The following is a 23540-nucleotide window of genomic DNA, read 5'->3' as shown; positions in this document are numbered from 1 at the left end:
AGATGTATAACTTATACCAGCTGTACATATATAATTATACACAAAAGATACCCAGGTTATACCAGCATGCTCCATATCACTATATACAAGAAGATGTATAACTTATACCAGCTGTACATATATAATTATATACAGAAAATGCCCAGGTTATACCAGCATGCTCCATATTACTATATACAAGAAGATGTATAACTTATACCAGCTGTACATGTATAATTATATACAGGAGATACCCAGGTTATACCAGCATGCTCCATATCACTATATACAAGAAGATGTATAACTTATACCGGCTGTACATATATAATTATATACAGAAGATACCCAGGTTATACCAGCATGCTCCATATCACTATATACAAGAAGATGTATAACTTATACCAGCTGTACATATATAATTATATACAGAAGATACCCAGGTTATACCAGCATGCTCCATATCACTATATACAAGAAGATGTATAACTTATACCGGCTGTACATATATAATTATATACAGAAGATGCCCAGGTTATACCAGCATGCTCCATATCACTGCATACAAGAAGATGTATAACTTATACCAGCTGTACATATATAATTATATACAGAAGATACCCAGGTTATACCAGCATGCTCCGTATCACTATATACAAGAAGATGTATAACTTATACCGGCTGTATATATATAATTATATACAGAAGATGCCCAGGTTATACCAGCATGTTCCATATCACTATATACAAGAAGATGTATATGTTATACCAGCTGTACATATATAATTATATACAGAAGATACCCAGATTATACCGGCATGCTCCAGATCACTATATACAAGAAGATATATAACTTATACCAGCTGTACATATATAATTATATACAGAAGATACCCAGGTTATACAAGCATGCTCCATATCACGGTATACAAGAAGATGTATAACTTATACCAGCTGTACATATATAATTATATACAGAATGTACCCAGATTATACCAGCATGCTCCATATCACTATATACAAGAAGATGTATAACTTATACCAGCTATACATATATAATTATATACAGAAGATACCCAGATTATACCGGCATGCTCCAGATCACTATATACAAGAAGATATATAACTTATACCAGCTATACATATATAATTATATACAGAAGATACCCAGGTTATATCAGCATGCTCCATATCACTATATACAAGAAGATGTATAACTTATACCAGCTGTACATATATAATTATACACAAAAGATACCCAGGTTATACCAGCATGCTCCATATCACTATATACAAGAAGATGTATAACTTATACCAGCTGTACATATATAATTATATACAGAAAATGCCCAGGTTATACCAGCATGCTCCATATTACTATATACAAGAAGATGTATAACTTATACCAGCTGTACATGTATAATTATATACAGGAGATACCCAGGTTATACCAGCATGCTCCATATCACTATATACAAGAAGATGTATAACTTATACCGGCTGTACATATATAATTATATACAGAAGATACCCAGGTTATACCAGCATGCTCCATATCACTATATACAAGAAGATGTATAACTTATACCAGCTGTACATATATAATTATATACAGAAGATACCCAGGTTATACCAGCATGCTCCATATCACTATATACAAGAAGATGTATAACTTATACCGGCTGTACATATATAATTATATACAGAAGATGCCCAGGTTATACCAGCATGCTCCATATCACTGCATACAAGAAGATGTATAACTTATACCAGCTGTACATATATAATTATATACAGAAGATACCCAGGTTATACCAGCATGCTCCGTATCACTATATACAAGAAGATGTATAACTTATACCGGCTGTACATATATAATTATATACAGAAGATACCCAGGTTATACCAGCATGCTCCGTATCACTATATACAAGAAGATGTATAACTTATACCGGCTGTACACATATAATTATATACAGAAGATACCCAGGTTATACCAGCATGCTCCATATCACTATATAGAAGAAGATGTATAACTTATACCAGCTGTACATATATAATTATATACAGAAGATGCCCAGGTTATACCAGCATGTTCCATATCACTATATACAAGAAGATGTATATGTTATACCAGCTGTACATATATAATTATATACAGAAGATACCCAGATTATACCGGCATGCTCCAGATCACTATATACAAGAAGATATATAACTTATACCAGCTGTACATATATAATTATATACAGAAGATACCCAGGTTATACAAGCATGCTCCATATCACGGTATACAAGAAGATGTATAACTTATACCAGCTGTACATATATAATTATATACAGAATGTACCCAGATTATACCAGCATGCTCCATATCACTATATACAAGAAGATGTATAACTTATACCAGCTATACATATATAATTATATACAGAAGATACCCAGGTTATACCAGCAGGCTCCATATCACTATATACAAGAAGAGGTATAACTTATACCAGCTGTACATATATAATTATATACAGGAGATACCCAGGTTATACCAGCATGCTCCATATCACTATATACAAGAAGATGTATAACTTATACCAGCAGTACCTATATATAATTATATGCAGAAGATACTCAGGTTATAACAGCATGCTCCATATCACTATATACAAGAAGATGTATAACTTATACCACCTGTACATATATAATTATATACAGAAGATGCCCAGGTTATACCAGCATGCTCCATATCACTATATACAAGAAGATGTATAACTTATACCAGCAGTACCTATATATAATTATATGCAGAAGATACTCAGGTTATAACAGCATGCTCCATATCACTATATACAAGAAGATGTATAACTTATACCACCTGTACATATATAATTATATACAGGAGATACCCAGGTTATACCAGCATGCTTCATATCACTATATACAAGATGATGTATAACTTATACCAGCTGTAATATATAATTATATACAGAAGATGCCCAGGTTATACCATCATGCTCCATATCACTATATACAGGAAGATGTATAACTTATACCACCTGTACATATATAATTATATACAGAAGATACCCAGGTTATACCAGCATGCTCCATATCACTATATACAAGAAGATGTATAACTTATACCAGCTGTACATATATAATTATATACAGGAGATACCCAGGTTATACCAGCATGCTCCATATCACTATATACAAGAAGATGTATAACTTATACCAGCTGTACATATATAATTATATACAGGAGATACCCAGGTTATACCAGCATGCTCCATATCACTATATACAAGAAGATGTATAACTTATACCAGCTGTACATATATAATTATATACAGAAGATGCCCAGGTTATACCAGCATGCTCCATATCACTATATACAAGAAGATGTATAACTTATACCAGCTGTACATATATAATTATATACAGAAGATACCCAGGTTATACCAGCATGCTCCATATCACTATATACAGGAAGATATATAACTTATACCAGCTATACATATATAATTATATACAGAAGATACCCAGGTTATATCAGCATGCTCCATATCACTATATACAAGAAGATGTATAACTTATACCAGCTGTACATATATAATTATATACAGAAGATACTCAGGTTATACCAGCATGCTCCGTATCACTATATACAAGAAGATGTATAACTTATACCAGCTGTACATATATAATTATATACAGAAGATACTCAGGTTATACCAGCATGCTCCATATCACTATATACAAGAAGATGTATAACTTATACCAGCTGTACATATATAATTATATACAGGAGATACCCAGGTTATACCAGCATGCTCCATATCACTATATACAAGAAGATGTATAACTTATACCAGCTGTACATATATAATTATATACAGAAGATACCCAGGTTATACCAGCATGCTCCATATCACTATATACAAGAAGATGTATAACTTATACCGGCTGTACATATATAATTATATACAGAAGATGCCCAGGTTATACCAGCATGCTCCATATCACTGCATACAAGAAGATGTATAACTTATACCAGCTGTACATATATAATTATATACAGAAGATACCCAGGTTATACCAGCATGCTCCGTATCACTATATACAAGAAGATGTATAACTTATACCGGCTGTACATATATAATTATATACAGAAGATACCCAGGTTATACCAGCATGCTCCGTATCACTATATACAAGAAGATGTATAACTTATACCGGCTGTACACATATAATTATATACAGAAGATACCCAGGTTATACCAGCATGCTCCATATCACTATATAGAAGAAGATGTATAACTTATACCAGCTGTACATATATAATTATATACAGAAGATGCCCAGGTTATACCAGCATGTTCCATATCACTATATACAAGAAGATGTATATGTTATACCAGCTGTACATATATAATTATATACAGAAGATACCCAGATTATACCGGCATGCTCCAGATCACTATATACAAGAAGATATATAACTTATACCAGCTGTACATATATAATTATATACAGAAGATACCCAGGTTATACAAGCATGCTCCATATCACGGTATACAAGAAGATGTATAACTTATACCAGCTGTACATATATAATTATATACAGAATGTACCCAGATTATACCAGCATGCTCCATATCACTATATACAAGAAGATGTATAACTTATACCAGCTATACATATATAATTATATACAGAAGATACCCAGGTTATACCAGCAGGCTCCATATCACTATATACAAGAAGAGGTATAACTTATACCAGCTGTACATATATAATTATATACAGGAGATACCCAGGTTATACCAGCATGCTCCATATCACTATATACAAGAAGATGTATAACTTATACCAGCAGTACCTATATATAATTATATGCAGAAGATACTCAGGTTATAACAGCATGCTCCATATCACTATATACAAGAAGATGTATAACTTATACCACCTGTACATATATAATTATATACAGAAGATGCCCAGGTTATACCAGCATGCTCCATATCACTATATACAAGAAGATGTATAACTTATACCAGCAGTACCTATATATAATTATATGCAGAAGATACTCAGGTTATAACAGCATGCTCCATATCACTATATACAAGAAGATGTATAACTTATACCACCTGTACATATATAATTATATACAGGAGATACCCAGGTTATACCAGCATGCTTCATATCACTATATACAAGATGATGTATAACTTATACCAGCTGTAATATATAATTATATACAGAAGATGCCCAGGTTATACCATCATGCTCCATATCACTATATACAGGAAGATGTATAACTTATACCACCTGTACATATATAATTATATACAGAAGATACCCAGGTTATACCAGCATGCTCCATATCACTATATACAAGAAGATGTATAACTTATACCAGCTGTACATATATAATTATATACAGGAGATACCCAGGTTATACCAGCATGCTCCATATCACTATATACAAGAAGATGTATAACTTATACCAGCTGTACATATATAATTATATACAGGAGATACCCAGGTTATACCAGCATGCTCCATATCACTATATACAAGAAGATGTATAACTTATACCAGCTGTACATATATAATTATATACAGAAGATGCCCAGGTTATACCAGCATGCTCCATATCACTATATACAAGAAGATGTATAACTTATACCAGCTGTACATATATAATTATATACAGAAGATACCCAGGTTATACCAGCATGCTCCATATCACTATATACAGGAAGATATATAACTTATACCAGCTATACATATATAATTATATACAGAAGATACCCAGGTTATATCAGCATGCTCCATATCACTATATACAAGAAGATGTATAACTTATACCAGCTGTACATATATAATTATATACAGAAGATACTCAGGTTATACCAGCATGCTCCGTATCACTATATACAAGAAGATGTATAACTTATACCAGCTGTACATATATAATTATATACAGAAGATACTCAGGTTATACCAGCATGCTCCATATCACTATATACAAGAAGATGTATAACTTATACCAGCTGTACATATATAATTATATACAGGAGATACCCAGGTTATACCAGCATAGTAAATACTATTCCATTGAATGTATATTGTAATATTTCTGCTTTTCTCGGGGTGGCGATACATAAATGTCTTGATTTGTCTTCCCTGCAGATATTCAGCCTCCGGAGGAAAGTAATCGGGAATCGTTACTGACAATAGACATGAGGAATCACTCCAGGCTGTTGCTGTGTGCAGAGAGCGAGGACGATGCTGTGTGAGTATTTGGCGCCACATACAGAGCAGAATCCTCGTACTTGGATAACTTGGCTAATTTTAATCATTATTTTCCCTCATTTAGTTCATTTGTGATCATTCGATACCGCAAGACCAGTGTTCAATGTTTATCAATGTCCCTGTGTCATCCTGGTCTTGTCCTGAGTTACAGCTTGCTTTATACTCCAGAGCTGCAGTCACAATTCTGCTGGTTGTTGGTGGAAACAGTCAACAAGTTTGTCTACAGCCTAGAGAAAAAGGAGGAATCCTCCAGCTCACCTGAGTATGGCAGTCACACTGTCTGTAGCGCTCGGGTCCTCGTGTCGGCACACGTGGTGGATGAAGCAGGAAAAGCAAAGTAGTGGATCCAGCGCTGAGACCAGGTAAATTGGTTTAAAATTGGAAACATCTTCCAAGTTGTATTTAACAAGACAAAAATAGTGATTTAAAAGTTAGACATTCGGTGTTCCTCCAGGATACAATGGCTAGTTAGAGGGAATAGGCAGGTGCCTACGCGTTTCAGACGCGATCTGCGTCCTTAGTCATAGCTTCTAGGAAGCCATGACTAAGGACGCAGATCGCGTCTGAAACGCGTAGGCACCTGCCTATTCCCTCTAACTAGCCATTGTATCCTGGAGGAAGCCATGACTAAGGACGCAGATCGCGTCTGAAACGCGTAGGCACCTGCCTATTCCCTCTAACTAGCCATTGTATCCTGGAGGAACACCGAATGTCTAACTTTTAAATCACTATTTTTGTCTTGTTAAATACAACTTGGAAGAAGTTTCCAATTTTAAACCAATTTACCTGGTCTCAGCGCTGGATCCACTAACATCCTAGATGAGCTTCTATAATGTAGATGACTATACAGTCCCTGGTGTAAAGTTGACACTTCCCATGTAAATAACCAGAGTCAGCTCTGTGCAGACGCTGAACAAGCAGGGAATTCTGGGAGATTTTAACTTTACATGATGAGATCTAATCTGCAGTGTTTGCCATATGGTGGGTTCACCTAGGTCACAGAGGTCACCCAGGGGTGTTTGGTAACATGTCGTTTCTGCCAAGGGCTGAGATTCACTATAATCTGGCAGATTATACCCAAAACTCCTTTCTCCACCCACCCGGCCTAATTTACTGGAGTGCTGACTAGTAGGAGTCAGAGGTGCACATTTTGAGCACCCTCATTGGTCAGCCTGGTCATTGGGGCATTATGTGAATCCAAATTATCATCCACATCAACAACAAGGAGTGTATGCAGGATAAGGAATTGGGTTTCACAGGCATGGACTTATGTGTGCAAATACAGATACACATGAACACGCAGGCACCTCTAGATGCAGTCAGTGCCTTATAATGAAGAACATAAATAATGCCACCAAACTGTGCACATAATACAGATATAAAATACAATTTAATAATGCTGCCATACTGTACACACAAATAGATACACCATACAGTATACACAAATAGTACCACTATACTGTACACAAATAGTAACGCCATACTGTACACATTAATAGTAATCTCATACTAGACACATAAATAGTACCACTATATTATACACATAAATAGTAATACCATACTGTACACATACATAGTCCCACCATACTGTACACATATATAGATACACCATACAGTATACACAAATAGTGCCACTATACCTTACACATAAATTGTAATGCCATACTGTACACCTAAATAGTAATGTCATACTAGACACATAAATAGTACCACTATACCATACACATAAATAGTAATACCATACTGTACACATAAATATACCCACCATACTGTACACACAAATAGATACACCATACAGTATACACAAATAGTACCACTATACCGTACACATAAATAGTAATACCATACTGTACACATAAATAGTACCACTATACCGTACACATAAATAGTAATACCATACTGTACACAAATAGTACCACTATAATCTACACATAAATAGTAATGCCATACTGTACACCTAAATAGTAATCTCATACTAGACATAAATAGTACCACTATTCCATACACAAATAGTAATACCATAATGTACACAAATAGTTACACTATGTCGTACACATCAAGAGTAATACCATACTGTACACATAAATAGTACCACTATACCATACAAATAAGTAGTAACGCCATACTGTACACATAAATAGTACCACTATACCATACAAATAAGTAGTAACGCCATACTGTACACTTAAATAGTAACACTATACCGTACACATAAATAGTTACACTATACTGTACACATAAATTATAACGCCATACAGTATACACTACCGTTCAAAAGTTTAGGGTCACTTAGAAATGTCCTTATTTTTTAAAGAAAAGCCCAGTTTTTTTCAATGAAGATAACATTAAATGAATCAGAAATACACTCTATACATTGTTAATGTGCTAAATGACTATTCTAGCTGCAAACGTCTGGTTTTTAATGCAATATCTACATAGGTGTATAGAGGCCCATTTCCAGCAACCATCACTCCAGTGTTACATACATAGTTACATAGTTACATAGTTAGTACGGCTGAAAAAAGACACATGTCCATCAAGTCCAACCAAGGGAAGGGAAAAGGGAAGGAAAAATTTCTACACATAGGAGCTGATATTTTTTTGTTCTAGGAAATTATCTAACCCTTTTTTGCAGCATCTCCTGTCCCTGCTGTGGAGGCCCCTGCGGTGGCTATTCCATAGATTCACAGTTCTCACTGTAAAGAAGCCTTGTCGCCTCTGCAGCTTGAACCTTTTTTTCTCCAGACGGAGGGAGTGCCCCCTTGTTTTTTGAGGGGGTTTTACATGGAACAGGATTTCACCATATTTTTTGTATGTACCATTAATATATTTATATAAGTTAATCATGTCCCCCCTTAGTCTTCTTTTTTCAAGGCTAAATAGGTTTAATTCTTTCAATCTTTCCTCATAACTTAGATTCTCCATGCCCCTAATTAGCTTCGTTGCTCTTCTTTGTATTTTTTCCAACTCCAGAGCATCCTTTCTATGAACTGGAGCCCAGAACTGAACTGCATATTCTAGATGAGGCCTCACTAATGCTTTGTAAAGTGGCATTATTACATCCCTGTCCCGCGAGTCCATGCCTCTTATAATACACGACAATATCCTGCTGGCCTTTGAAGCAGCTGATTGACACTGCATGCTGTTATTGAGTTTATGATTTACAAGTACACCCAGATCCTTCTCAACAAGTGATTTCCCCAGTGTAGCTCCCCCTAGGACATATGATGCCTGCAGATTATTACACCCAGATCCTTCTCAACAAGTGACTCCCCCAGTGTAGCTCCCCCTAGGACATATGATGCTCCAGATTATTACACCAGATCCTTCTCCACAAGTGACTCCCCCAGTGTAGCCCCCCCTAGGACATATGATGCTGCAGATTATTACACCAGATCCTTCTCAACAAGTGAATCCGCCAGTGTAGCGCCCCCTAGGACATATGATGCTGCAGATTATTACACCAGATCCTTCTCAACAAGTGACTCCCCCAGTGTAGCTCCCCCTAGGACATATGATGCTGCAGATTATTACACCCAGATCCTTCTCAACAAGTGACAACCCCAGTGTAGCGCCCCCTAGGACATATGATGCATGCAGGTTGTTGGTACCCAGATGCATAACTTTACATTTATCTACATTAAACTTCATCTGCCAAGTGGACGCCCAAATACTTAGTTTGTTTAAATCTGCCTGTAATTCATGAACATCTTCCATAGTCTGAACTATATTACATAGCTTGGTGTCATCTGCAAAAATAGAAATAGTGCTATTAATCCCATCCTCTATATCATTAATAAATAAGATGAATAATAGTGGTCCCAGCACTGAACCCTGGGGTCACCACTTATAACCGGTGACCATTCAGAGAAGGAATCATTGACCACAACTCTCTGGATACGGTCCTTGAGCCAATTCTCAATCCAATTACAAACTATATTTTCTAAACCTATAGTCCTTAATTTACCCATTAGGCGTCTATGGGGGACAGTGTCAAATGCCTTTGTAAAGTCCAAAAACACTAAATCCACAGCGGCCCCTCTGTCTAGATTTCTGCTCACCTCTTCATAAAAACAGATTAGGTTAGTTTGACAACTTCTGTCCTTAGTAAAACCGTGCTGGCTGTCACTTATAATGCTATTTATTGTCACATAATCCTGTATATAGTCCCTCAATAGCCCCTCAAACATTTTCCCCACGATGGATGTTAAGCTTACTGGTCTATAATTACCTGGGGAAGACCTAGAGCCCTTTTTGAAAATAGGCACCACATTTGCGCTGCGCCAGTCCCTTGGCACTATACCAGTCACTAGAGATTCTCTGAATATTATGAAAAGGGGGACAGAAATAACTGAACTAAGCTCTTTAAGAACTCTAGGGTGTAGCCCATCTGGTCCCGGGGCCTTGTGCACATTTATTTTATTTAATTTAGCTTGGACCATATCTACATTCATCCAATTCAGTATATCAACTGATATATTAACAGCACCGGCAGCGGCTACATCAGCTGATCTTTCTTCTGTTGTATATACAGAGCTAAAGAACCCATTTAGTAACTCTGCCTTCTCTTGATCCCCTGTGATCAACTCCCCATTACCACTATCTAGGGGTCCTACATGTTCAGACCTGGGCTTTTTAGCATTTATATGCTTGAAGAATTTTTTGGGATTTGTTTTACTATCCTTGGCCACCTGCCTTTCATTTTGTATTTTTGCTAATTTTATTACATTTTTACAGATTTTATTAAGCTCTTTATATTTTACAAAGGCTACAGCTGTACCCTCAGATTTGTATTTTTTAAATGCCCTTTTTTTGTCATGTATTGCCCCTTTCACAGAAGGTGTAAGCCATGTGGGGTTTAATTTGAGTCGTTTATACTTGTTACCTGTAGGAATAAATTTTGCACTATAATAACGCAAAGTAGATTTGAAAATCTCCCATTTATCATTTGTTCCATTATTTGACATTAGTTCTTCCCAGTCCATATCCTGAATTGCCGCCCTCATCCTGGGGAAATTGGCTTTCTTAAAATTAAATGTTTTTGCCCTCCCAGCCTGCGTTTGTTTTTTACAGTATAGGTAAAATGTAACTATATTATGATCACTGTTACCGAGGTTTTCACGAACATTGACGTTCCCAACAAGATCTGCATTATTAGAAATGACCAGATCCAACAGAGCTTCACCTCTAGTCGGGTCTTCCACAAACTGGCCCATAAAATTTTCCTGCAACAGGTTGAGGAAATGTCTCCCCTTTGCAGTTGAAGCCGAACCATGACACCAATTAATATCCCGGAAATTAAAATCTCCCATTATCACTACAGTACCCGCCTGTGCAGCCCGCTCCATCTGTTTATATAACTGACCTTCCATCTCCTCAGTTATATTGGTACATTCTAATGGTACATTGTGTTTGCTAACTGTGTTAGAAGGCTAATGGATGACTAGAAAACACTTGAAAACCCTTGTGCAATTATGTTAGCACTGCTGTAAACAGTTTTGCTGTTTAGAGGAGCTATAAAACTGACCTTCCTTTGAGCTAGTTGAGAATCTGGAGCATTACATTTGTGGGTTCGATTAAACTCTCCAAATGGCTAGAAAAAGAGAGCTTTCATGTGAAACTCGACAGTCTATTCTTGTTCTTAGAAATGAAGGCTATTCCATGCGTGAAATTGCCAAGAAACTGAAGATTTCCTACAACGGTGTGTACTACTCCCTTCAGAGGACAGCACAAACAGGCTCTAACCAGAGTAGAAAGAGAAGTGGGAGGCCCCGCTGCACAACTGAGCAACAAGACAAGTACATTAGAGTCTCTAGTTTGAGAAATAGACGCCTCACAGGTCCTCAACTGGCAGCTTCATTAAATAGTACCCGCAAAACGCCAGTGTCAACGTCTACAGTAAAGAGGCGACTCTGGGATGCTGGCCTTCAGGGCAGAGTGGCAAAGAAAAAGCCATATCTGAGACTGGCTAATAAAAGGAAAAGATTAATATGGGCAAAAGCTCAGACATTGGACAGAGGAAGATTGGAAAAAAGTGTTATGGACAGACGAATGGAAGTTTGAGGTGTTTGGATCACACAGAAGAACATTTGTGAGACGCAGAACAACTGAAAAGATGCTGGAAGAGTGCCTGACGCCATCTGTCAAGCATGGTGGAGGTCATGTGATGGTCTGGGGTTGCTTTGGTGCTGGTAAAGTGGGAGATTTGTACAAGGTAAAAGGGATTTTGAATAAGGAAGGCTATCACTCCATTTTGCAACGCCATGCCATACCCTGTGGACAGCGCTTGATTGGAGCCAATTTCATCCTACAACAGGACAATGACCCAAAGCACCTCCAAATGATGCAAGAACTATTTAGGGAAGAAGCCGGCAGCTGGTATTCTATCTGTAATGGAGTGGCCAGCGCAGTCACCAGATCTCAACCCCATAGAGCTGTTGTGGGAGCAGCTTGACCGTATGGTACGCAAGAAGTGCCCATCAAGCCAATCCGACTTGTGGGAGGGGCTTCTGGAAGCATGGGGTGAAATGTCTCCCGATTACCTCAGCAAATTAACAGCTAGAATGCCAAAGGTCTGCAATGCTGGAATTGCTGCAAATGGAGCGACCAAAGCAAAGTCTGAAGGAGAAAATTATTATTTCAAATAAAAATCATTATTTCTAACCTTGTCAATGTCTTGACTATTTTTCTAGTCATTTTGCAACTCATTTGATAAATAGAAGTGTGAGTTTTCATGGAAAACACAAAATTGTCTGGGTGACCCCAAACTTTTGAACGGTAGTGTACATAATGAAAGTTATGACGAAGGTTGCAAAACGTATGTCGAAGTGTCTCCTTGGGTCAACTTTTCCATCTGTCATTATGCCATAATTGATTTATTTTTGTATTTATTATATGTACTTTTTGATCTCTTTGCACCTAGGATCTTATTCTAGACATTGAAGCTAGTTTGACGAGCTACTATTACATATATAGCGACTTGATATTCATGTGACTGGGGTTGTGGTGGTTTTCACCTGAGGTTGTTTTTTTACTTATATTTTTTTACTTTTTGTATATATTTATAGGTGGGTAGTCTGTCCAAATGTATGGATTAATAAAGATTGTAATTTTTGGGCTATTTGGTCTGTACTCATACTGTACGCATAAATAGTTCCAATATACCCTACTCATAATTAGTATCCAAAAATGGCTCTTGTAAATAGTACCCCTATACCATAAACATAAATAATATCAATATACTGTACACATAAATAGTAATGCCATACTGTACACCTAAATAGTACCACTATACTTTACACATAACTAGTAACGCCATACTGTACACATGACTAGTACCGCTATACTGTACACATAAATAGTACCACTATACTGTACACATGACTAGTACCACTATGCTGTACACATAACTAGTAACGCCATACTGTACACATGACTAGTACCGCTATACTGTACACATAAATAGTACCACTATACTGTACACATGACTAGTACCACTATACTGTACACATAACTAGTAACGCCATACTGTACACATGACTAGTACCGCTATACTGTACACATAAATAGTACCACTATACTTTACACATAACTAGTAACGCCATACTGTATACATAAATAGTACCACTATACTGTACACATGACTAGTACCACTATACTGTACACATAACTAGTAACGCCATACTGTACACATGACTAGTACCGCTATACTGTACACATAAATAGTACCACTATACTGTACACATGACTAGTACCGCCATACTGAATACATAAATAGTAATGCCATACTGTACACCTAAATAGTAATGTCATACTAGACACATAAATAGTACCACTATACCATACACATAAATGGTAACACCATACTGTATACATAAATAGTACCATTATTTGAAATTGCATATAAAACAAGTAGAACCAACACAATTGTACAAATTATCCTTCTTCAAAATACAATTATTTTATGCCCATCCCCAACCCTCCCTACCCCCGCATCTCTGACCTTCTTGGAGTGGAAAAGAACAAAAAATAGAGAAAAAAAAAGCCTGTACACATTAAAGTACCACTATACTGTACACATAGTTACATAGTTACATAGTTAGTACGGCTGAAAAAAGACACATGTCCATCAAGTTCAACCAAGGGACGGGAAAGGGGAAGGTAAAATTTCTACACATAGGAGCGAATATTTTTTTGTTCTAGGAAATTATCTAACCCTTTTTTAAAGCCATCTACTGTCCCTGCTGTGACGGCTCCTGCGGTGTCTACTGTCCCTGCTGTGACGGCTCCTGCGGTAGGCTATTCCATAAATTCACCGTTCTTACTGTAAAGAAGCCTTGTCGCCTCTGCAGCTTGAACCTTTTTTTCTCCAGACGGAGGGAGTGCCCCCTTGTTTTTTGAGGGGGTTTTACAAGGAACAGGATTTCACCATATTTTTTGTATGTGCCATTAATATATTTATATAAGTTAATCATGTCCCCCCTTAGTCTTCTTTTTTCAAGGCTAAATAGGTTTAATTCTTTCAATCTTTCCTCATAACTTAAATTCTCCAGGCCCCTTATTAGCTTCGTTGCTCTTCTTTGTATTTTTTCCAACTCCAGGGCATCCTTTCTATGAACTGGAGCCCAGAACTGAACTGCATATTCTAGATGAGGCCTCACTAATGCTTTGTAAAGTGGCATTATTACATCCCTGTCCCGCGAGTCCATGCCTCTTTTAATACACGACAATATCCTGCTGGCCTTTGAAGCAGCTGATTGACACTGCATGCTGTTATTGAGTTTATGATTTACAAGTACACCCAGATCCTTCTCAACAAGTGAATCCGCCAGTGTAGCTCCCCCTAGGACATATGATGCATGCAGGTTGTTCGTACCCAGATGCATAACTTTACATTTATCTACATTAAACTTCATCTGCCAAGTGGACGCCCAAACACTTAGTTTGTTTAAATCTGCCTGTAATTCATGAACATCTTCCATAGCCTGAACTATATTACATAGCTTGGTGTCATCTGCAAAAATAGAAATAGTGCTATTAATCCCATCCTCTATATCATTAATAAATAAGTTGAATAATAGTGGTCCCAGCACTGAACCCTGGGGTACACCACTTATAACCGGGGACCATTCAGAGTAGGAATCATTGACCACAACTCTCTGGATACGGTCCTTGAGCCAATTCTCAATCCAATTACAAACTATATTTTCTAAACCTATAGTCCTTAATTTACCCATTAGGCGTCTATGGGGGACAGTGTCAAATGCCTTTGCAAAGTCCAAAAACACTAAATCCACAGCGGCCCCTCTGTCTAGACTTCTGCTCACCTCTTCATAAAAACAGATTAGGTTAGTTTGACAACTTCTGTCCTTAGTAAAACCGTGCTGGCTGTCACTTATAATGCTATTTATTGTCACATAATCCTGTATATAGTCCCTCAATAGCCCCTCAAACATTTTCCCCACGATGGATGTTAAGCTTACTGGTCTATAATTACCCGGGGAAGACCTAGAGCCCTTTTTGAAAATAGGCACCACATTTGCCCTGCGCCAGTCCCTTGGCACTATACCAGTCACTAGAGATTCTCTGAATATTATGAAAAGGGGGACAGAAATAACTGAACTAAGCTCTTTAAGAATTCTAGGGTGTAACCCATCTGGTCCCGGAGCCCTGTGCACATTTATTTTATTTAATTTAGCTTGGACCATCTCTACATTCATCCAATTCAGTATATCAACTGATATATTAACAGCACCGGCACCGGCTACATCAGCTGCTCAGCACTGGCACCGGCTACATCAGCTCCTCAGCACTGGCACCGGCTACATCAGCTGCTCCTTCTTCAGTTGTATATACAGAGCGGAAGAACCCATTTAGTAACTCTGCCTTCTCTTGATCCCCTGTGATCAACTCCCCATTACCACTATCTAGGGGTCCTACATGTTCAGACCTGGGCTTTTTAGCATTTATATGCTTGAAGAATTTTTTGGGATTTGTTTTACTATCCTTGGCCACCTGCCTTTCATTTTGTATTTTTGCTAATTTTATTACATTTTTACAGATTTTATTAAGCTCTTTATATTTTACAAAGGCTACAGCTGTACCCTCAGATTTGTATTTTTTAAATGCCCTTTTTTTGTCATATATTGCCCCTTTCTCTTGATCCCCTGTGATCAACTCCCCATTACCATTATCTAGGGGTCCTACATGTACACATAAATAGTAACAAGATACTGTACACATAAACAGTACCAATATATTGTATACATAAATAATACCACTATGCTGTACACATAAATAGTAACAAGATACTGTACACATAAACAGTACCAATATATTATACACATAAATTATGTTGTTCACATATGCACATGGTACCGCCATACTGTACGCATAGATAGTACCACTGTGCCATACACATCAATAGTAACACCTTACTGAACACATAAAAAGCACCAATATATTGTTCACATAAATAGTAACGCCATGCTTTACACATAAATAGTACCAATATACCATAGACATAAATAGTACCACTTTTCTGTACACATATGTACATGGTACCGCCATACTGTACATATAAATAGTACCACTAATATGTTCACATAAATAGTACCACTGTACAGTACACATAAATAGTAACACCATACTGTACACAAATAGTAATGTCAAACTAGACACAAATAGTAATGCCATACTGTACACATAGTAACGCCACACAGTACACAAATACTATCGCCACACTGTACACACAAATAGTAACGCCATACAGTACACAAATAGTAACGCCATACAGTACACAAATAGTAACGCCATACAGTACACAAATAGTAACGCCTTACAGTACACAAATAGTAATGTCAAACTAGACACAAATAGTAACGCCATACTGTATACACAAATAGTAACGCCATACTGTACATATAGTAATGCCTTACTGTACACAAATACTATCGCCACACTGTACACACAAATAGTAACGCCCTACTGTACACAAATAGTAACGCCATACAGTACACACAAATGGTAACGCCATACAGTACACACAAATGGTAACGCCATAATTTACACACAAATAGTAATGTCATACTGTACACATAAATAGTAACGTCATACTGTACACATAAATGCTACTAGTATACATCAATTGTATGGACTCATGTCTGAAATCAGAGATCAGCACGTACAGTATTTGTTATAGATACCTCAGCATCACAAGCTCATTCTGGAGACAAATACCCTTGAAACCTATTTTTTAGACTAAGGCCGGATTCACACGAGTGTGTCCGTGATATACGGTCTGCATGCCGGCAATATTTCCCGGACTGAACACACAGCAGGGAGCCGGGCTCCTAGCATCATAGTTATGTATAATCATAGGAGTCCCTGCCTCACTGTGGGACACTGTTCCGTACTGTAATCATGTTTTCACCACGGGACAGCAGTTCCACGGAGAGGCAGGGGCTCCTATGATTATACATAACTATGATGCTAGGAGCTCGGCTCCCTGCAGTGTGTTCGGTCCGGGAAATATTGCGACATATGGACCGTATATCACGGACCAAACACGCTCGTGTGAATCCGGTCTTACAATACAAATAAGTGGACCCACAAGTCAGATCCTGGAAACGGGGAGCAGCCTCCGCACATCACATGGTTAATCTGTTAGCTGCAGGAAATTACTAAAAATGTCCATCTCTACCCCCTAATAAGGCCGAATGGGTGGAGTGAGGGTTTATGGGTACACTCTGTGATCAGCACACTCCTCTCCTGAAATACTCTGTGCTGTGGGGGGACAAAGCTCCTTCCTTTCTGATCTATTTCTTTCATATCTGCCTAATATTAAAGAGCCCTGATTTGACTTCTATTTTCTTTTTCCTAAGAGCTTGGAAGTTGGCATTACTGGATGCGAGATCCCAACTGGTAAGTGTTAGATGGATTTACTATGGTCATTGTTTACATCAGTTGGGGTTCTCTACTTGTTATATAAATGGCCCATCCCTTCCCCCGGAGACCGAGGTAGTGAGGGACCAAAAACAAGTCTGTGTAGCCTGGAGAGGCAGTCTACTATACAGCAGATACAACTTCCTGTGACATGTACTCATGTGGTGGACACCCATGTGGGAAGTCAAATTGTTGCTAAGCAACCTGGCGGTAAACAGTTCACAGAAGACACTAAGGGGGTGCTAGATGGGTAATAAACATTCATACAAGTCACATAGAAGTCAGAATTACGACCTCCGGTCTGATTGGTTCTCGTAGTCTCTACATTTCCGGACCATGACAGTGATGTCTATACATCCCTATATAGAATCTGTAGATGTGGGGACAGAAGTTTATATACTTGGTCAGAATTCATAAAATTAGGCTGGATGTCTTCAGTCCTGCCCCCCACATTCTGAAAATGATTGTCCACCCTTGGACGCCATTTTATTTTTTTAATCTAGAATTCTGCGCTGATTTGTTCTCTATGTCGGTCGGAGCTCACTTTTTCCTATACATAGCTCCAAAAATATTTGTTTCCTGCAACCACCACTAGGGGGAGATAACTGCACACTGTGTTAGTATTAACCGCCTTGTAGCTCCTCCGCTCCCCCTAGTGGTGACTGCAGGTAACCAGAATTCTATCTTGTAACTATGAGGGGCATTTATCAACTTTTCGACACAATTTTTTTGGCGTAGAAGTTGCAAAAGGGCTTAAATCTTTTGACCTTCTGCTTTCTCTTCCAGGTGTATGTATATAATCCTTATGATGACAATTACCATACAGTTCCTGTAAACTCCCATCAGGCCGTGTATGTCAATCACGGGTACGGCGGTCATGGCTACGGTACGTACCACAGATATGTTCATGGCCCTGAGTTGTTCATAGAAGAACGTCCATTAAGTAGCTTCTAGAGTCGAGTCAGATTAGTTAGACCCTGTATTGACAGACAAGCCTTGAATGAAATAGAAACAGTCAACAAGCAGGCTAGTTGGTGGTAACTACTTTTTTATGGCTTTACTTTTATTCTATGACTTTAAAGGATATGTCACTTTTGCAATAATTTTTTTTAAATCTAAAATGAAATATGAAGCAACTTTTTGATTGTTTCATCTCTATAGCTCCTATGCACATCTATGTGTTTCCGTGGTAACAGACAACAAAAGAAACCATGTGTAGTCTGATAATGCAGACATACTGTTTTTTTTTAATCTGTACTCTAAATCCATTTGGTAGGTAAGCAAGCAGTAGGGGACGGATGGTAGAGAGTATGGCTACTGGATCAGACTACACAGAGTATGTTTCTAGTCTGTTAACATGGAAACACATCGGTCTGCATAGGAGCTGTAGAGACAAAACGATAAAAAAAATGTTTAATGCAGACTAATTGCACGTTGCTTCATTATATAAAAAAAAAGAATTGCAAAGGTGGAGCCCTTTATTAAAAACTATTGTAATTAAAAACATCCTGAATCTCTTCTGCACTCAAACTAATAAATAGACATTACATAATGAGATAGATCATCAGCAGCTTGTTGACAGTTTCCAAATAGCAACATTTTTTTTACATTGCACTGAACTGGCATAGCTATAGGATGCAGAGGTAGCAGTTGCACCCGGGCCCCTCTGCCACGACACCAGTATTATAAGTTAATTTAATAATTATAATATTTAGGTCTGAATCTTTATATCTTTAATATAAGAACTTTATAACAATTGTGATTTAACTTTTCCTCCCAGCTCCGGGAGTGACACACGTCATTGTCAGGGACGACCGCGACGCCTACGGAGAACACGTGGGGCTGGGCTTGCTGGCTGGAGCCCTCGCCACCTCCGCCCTCAGCTCCCTCATCTGGCTGCCATGTTGGTTTTAGGGGCCCCGACTGGAACAGGAAACAGGTGGAACAGACGGTCATGAGAGCCGGGGGCCCCTACCTTACCGACTTACGTTTTTCACTAGTTGTATCCGAAATAAAGCGTAGACCTTACACCCGCGTTTTATCCATGGAACATTCCATTCTCAAATCCAATTAACCCTTTCAGGGTGTTTAATCTGGAAACCATGTAGTTCCAACTATTCCAGGACCCCATCCCTGGCATTGGCGGGACATCCCATCTGTATCGTTGGGTTCTTTCCACCATGATATTCTGAGACCCAGGGAGTCATGGCCAGGGTAGTAACTAGCCCTGTATCTCAATACCCTGACCAAAGCATAGTGACTTGTTAGCGCCCCCCCTGGCAGCTAGCACCCGAGGCACAGGCCCCATCTGTTCCCCCTTAGCTGCATACACCTGTGTGATTCAATAGTCTAGTTTATGTGTCACGAGATGGGTTATAATTAAAAATGTTCCCCCGCAGGTTAAAAGGGAATTTTATGGGACAGCATCGAGATTGGTTTAAAAATGATGAATATAAATCTTCAATTATAAAAAAACAAAAACTGATGTCAGATGTGTGAGACGCTGAGTCTGAAGGTTATTATATTGGTATAAAGTATTCTAGAGTGTTCTATAAATATGTCCACTGGGGGCAGTGTTGTTCACAATTTATGGTTAATGCATTATTTAAAGGGCCCATAACGTAAAATATGTCTTATGTAAAGTGGTGTGTTCTTCAGTGGTGGTGGTGGGGGGAAGGGTCTTCAGTGTGCAGGAAAATATCTTCCCCCAACAATCCCAACTTTTAAAGGGACTGTGTCACTAGAATTTATTTTATTTTTTTAGTTAAACAGGTCAGGAAATATTATAAATTAGATTCTAATTTATAACATTTCCATGTGCTGGTCACTAGAGGGAGTAATTCCCAAAATTGCAGCATTGGCATGTAGTAAAGCAACCTCATTGCTTTATGCTGCAAAATTGGAGAAGACACACTCGCTCTAGTGTCCTCTCACAATCCCCCCTCCTTTATCTTGGCTAGTGCCAGGAGAAAGGGGGGGATTGAATGTACAAACCCCCTACACTGTGTGTCGCCATTTTTTGAGCTAATACACAGTGTAGTAGGCTTACATACAGTGGTAATCACACACTAAAACACGAACATACACAGAAATAACTTACCTGCTCCTGCCGCCGTCGCTGCCTCCCTCCGGTCCGTCCGCTCCCTTCTGAACACATGTCCGTAAGCCGCGACCGGAAGTTGTCATCTTACTGTCCGGCCGCGACTTCCGGTCCACAAGAAAATGGCGCCAGATGTCGCTTGGCCGAAGACCTTCCATTTGGACTGTGTGGGAGCGGCGCATGCGCCGTTCCCACACAGACGGCGTACAGCATAGTGGATGGAACGGCTCCCGTTCGCATTCTCTATGGGGATATATGTGCCGTATTCCATCTCTGTGTCGTTAATCGACACATACAGAGATGAAAAAAAAAATGGCAGCCCCCATAGGGAAGAAAAAGTTAGAAAAAAAAAAAGTAAAACACACACAAATAAATAAAATGTATTTTAATAAAACAATAAAAGCAAATTGATATAAAAAAAATTTTTTTTGCGACACCCGTCCTTTAATAATAAAAAAAGCTTTGACCTTTATATTTGTGCAGGATTCAGATCTGATGCTGTTGGATTGTTGAGGGGCCGCGTCATGTTCATCATGGCCGCAAAGTCGCTACGACAACTTTTCTTATGTAACTACTGAAATAGGCCTTCTTTTTAGAGGAAGGTTGCAGCCCTCTGGTGGTGATCAGGGGTATTGCATCCTTTCTAACCAAATTACTAATATTTGAATAATAGTCAAATCCTTCTTTTAAACAAACTTTAACCTATTTACGTCTTGTTAAGTTTCAGTGAGGACAGAGATCGTGCTGTAAAAGTACAGCACTGGTATAAGTACCCAGGAGCTGTGCCCTCACCATCAGTAGTCACCATCCAACGGCCAGGGGATCGGAGATAACACAGTCCCGCAGACATGTCTGCGTCTGTTGAACAGGCATGCGACATTGCAATATAGCAGCATTTCCATGTATTATAGAAGAATATATATATAGTGCTTGTTTTCGGATTGGCTGTTAGTTACATAGTTACATAGTTAGTACGGCAGAAAAAATACACGTCCATCAAGTTCAACCAAGGGAAGGGAAAAGGGAAGGGAAAAATTTCTACACATAGGAGCTAATACTTTTTTGTTCTAGGAAATGATATTTGCCTTTTTTGCAGCATCTCCTGTTCCTGCTGTGGCGGCTCCTGCGGTGTCTCCTGTCCCTGCTGTGGCGGCCCCTGCGGTGACTATTCCATAGATTCACAGTTCTCACAGAAAGGCCTCATGCACACGACCGTATTTTTTCACACCCGTAAATACTGGCGTAAATACGGGTCCGGTGTCACACGTATTCCACCCGTTTTGCACCAGTATTTACGAACCCGTGCTCGTAAATATGGGTCCGGTGTCACACGTATTCCACCCGTATTTACGAGCACGTTTTTGGCAGCAAAATAGCACTGCACTAATCGGCAGCCCCTTCTCTCTATCAGTGCAGGATAGAGAGAAGGGACAGCCTTTTCTGTAATAAAAGTTAAAGAAATTCATACTTACCCGGCCGTTGTCTTGGTGACGCGTCCCTCTCTTCACATCCAGCCCGACATCCCTGGATGACGCGGCAGTCCATGTGACCGCTGCAGCCTGTGATTGACCTGTGATTGGCTGCAGCGGTCACATGGCCTGAAACGTCATCCAGGATGTCGAGAGGGACGCGTCACCAAGGCAACGGGCGGGAGACCGGACTGGAGGAAGCAGGAAGTTGTCGGTAAGTATGAACGTCTTTTATTTTTATTTTTTACAGGATAGGGGATACATGTCTTGTTTATGGCAGAGCGGGGAGATACCTCCCCGCTCTGCCATAGTTTTCATTGTAGTCCCGGCGGTAGTTACGCCACTGGGCTGTGGCCTGCAGACCGGGTAGTCCCCTGACCTCGCCTCACCTCGCAACGCTCCCGTAATCACGGGTGAACACACGCAGCCACCCATGATTACGGGAGCCCCATAGACTTCTATGGGATGCCCGTGCCGTTATTACGGCATGAAATAGGGCATGTTCTATCTTTTTTAACGGCACGGGTACCTTCCCGTGAGCAAACGGGAAGGTACCCGTGGCTAACAGAAGCCTATGAGCCCGTTATTGCGGGTCGTAATAACGACCCGCAATAACGGGTGTTTTTACGGTCGTGTGCATGAGGCCTAAGGAAGGCTTGTCGCCTCTGCAGGTTGAACCTTTCTTTCTCTCCTTGTTTTTTGAGGGGGTTTTACATGGAACAGGATTTCACCAT

At 38.9% G+C, this 23540-nt stretch overlaps 1 protein-coding gene across 1 annotated transcript in view; it reads left to right on the top strand.

Moving 5' to 3' along the window:
• The window catches only part of PLEKHB1 (pleckstrin homology domain containing B1), a 37607-nt gene extending 16615 nt beyond the window's left edge, over positions 1–20992 (top strand). Inside the window, exons 4-7 of the mRNA XM_075849924.1 lie at positions 6172–6274; positions 18177–18216; positions 19024–19123; positions 20018–20992. Coding sequence (XP_075706039.1) covers positions 6172–6274; positions 18177–18216; positions 19024–19123; positions 20018–20151 — 377 coding nt within the window. The 3' untranslated portion in view covers positions 20152–20992. The remainder of the gene's footprint in view (positions 1–6171; positions 6275–18176; positions 18217–19023; positions 19124–20017) is intronic.
• Positions 20993–23540: the final 2548 nt, after the last annotated feature.

The sequence above is a fragment of the Rhinoderma darwinii genome, chromosome 2, assembly GCF_050947455.1.
Source record: "Rhinoderma darwinii isolate aRhiDar2 chromosome 2, aRhiDar2.hap1, whole genome shotgun sequence".
In the NCBI taxonomy this organism is placed as follows: domain Eukaryota; kingdom Metazoa; phylum Chordata; class Amphibia; order Anura; family Rhinodermatidae; genus Rhinoderma; species Rhinoderma darwinii.
Note: the sequence above shows the minus strand (reverse complement) of the source record. Positions and strands in the feature narration are given on the sequence as shown.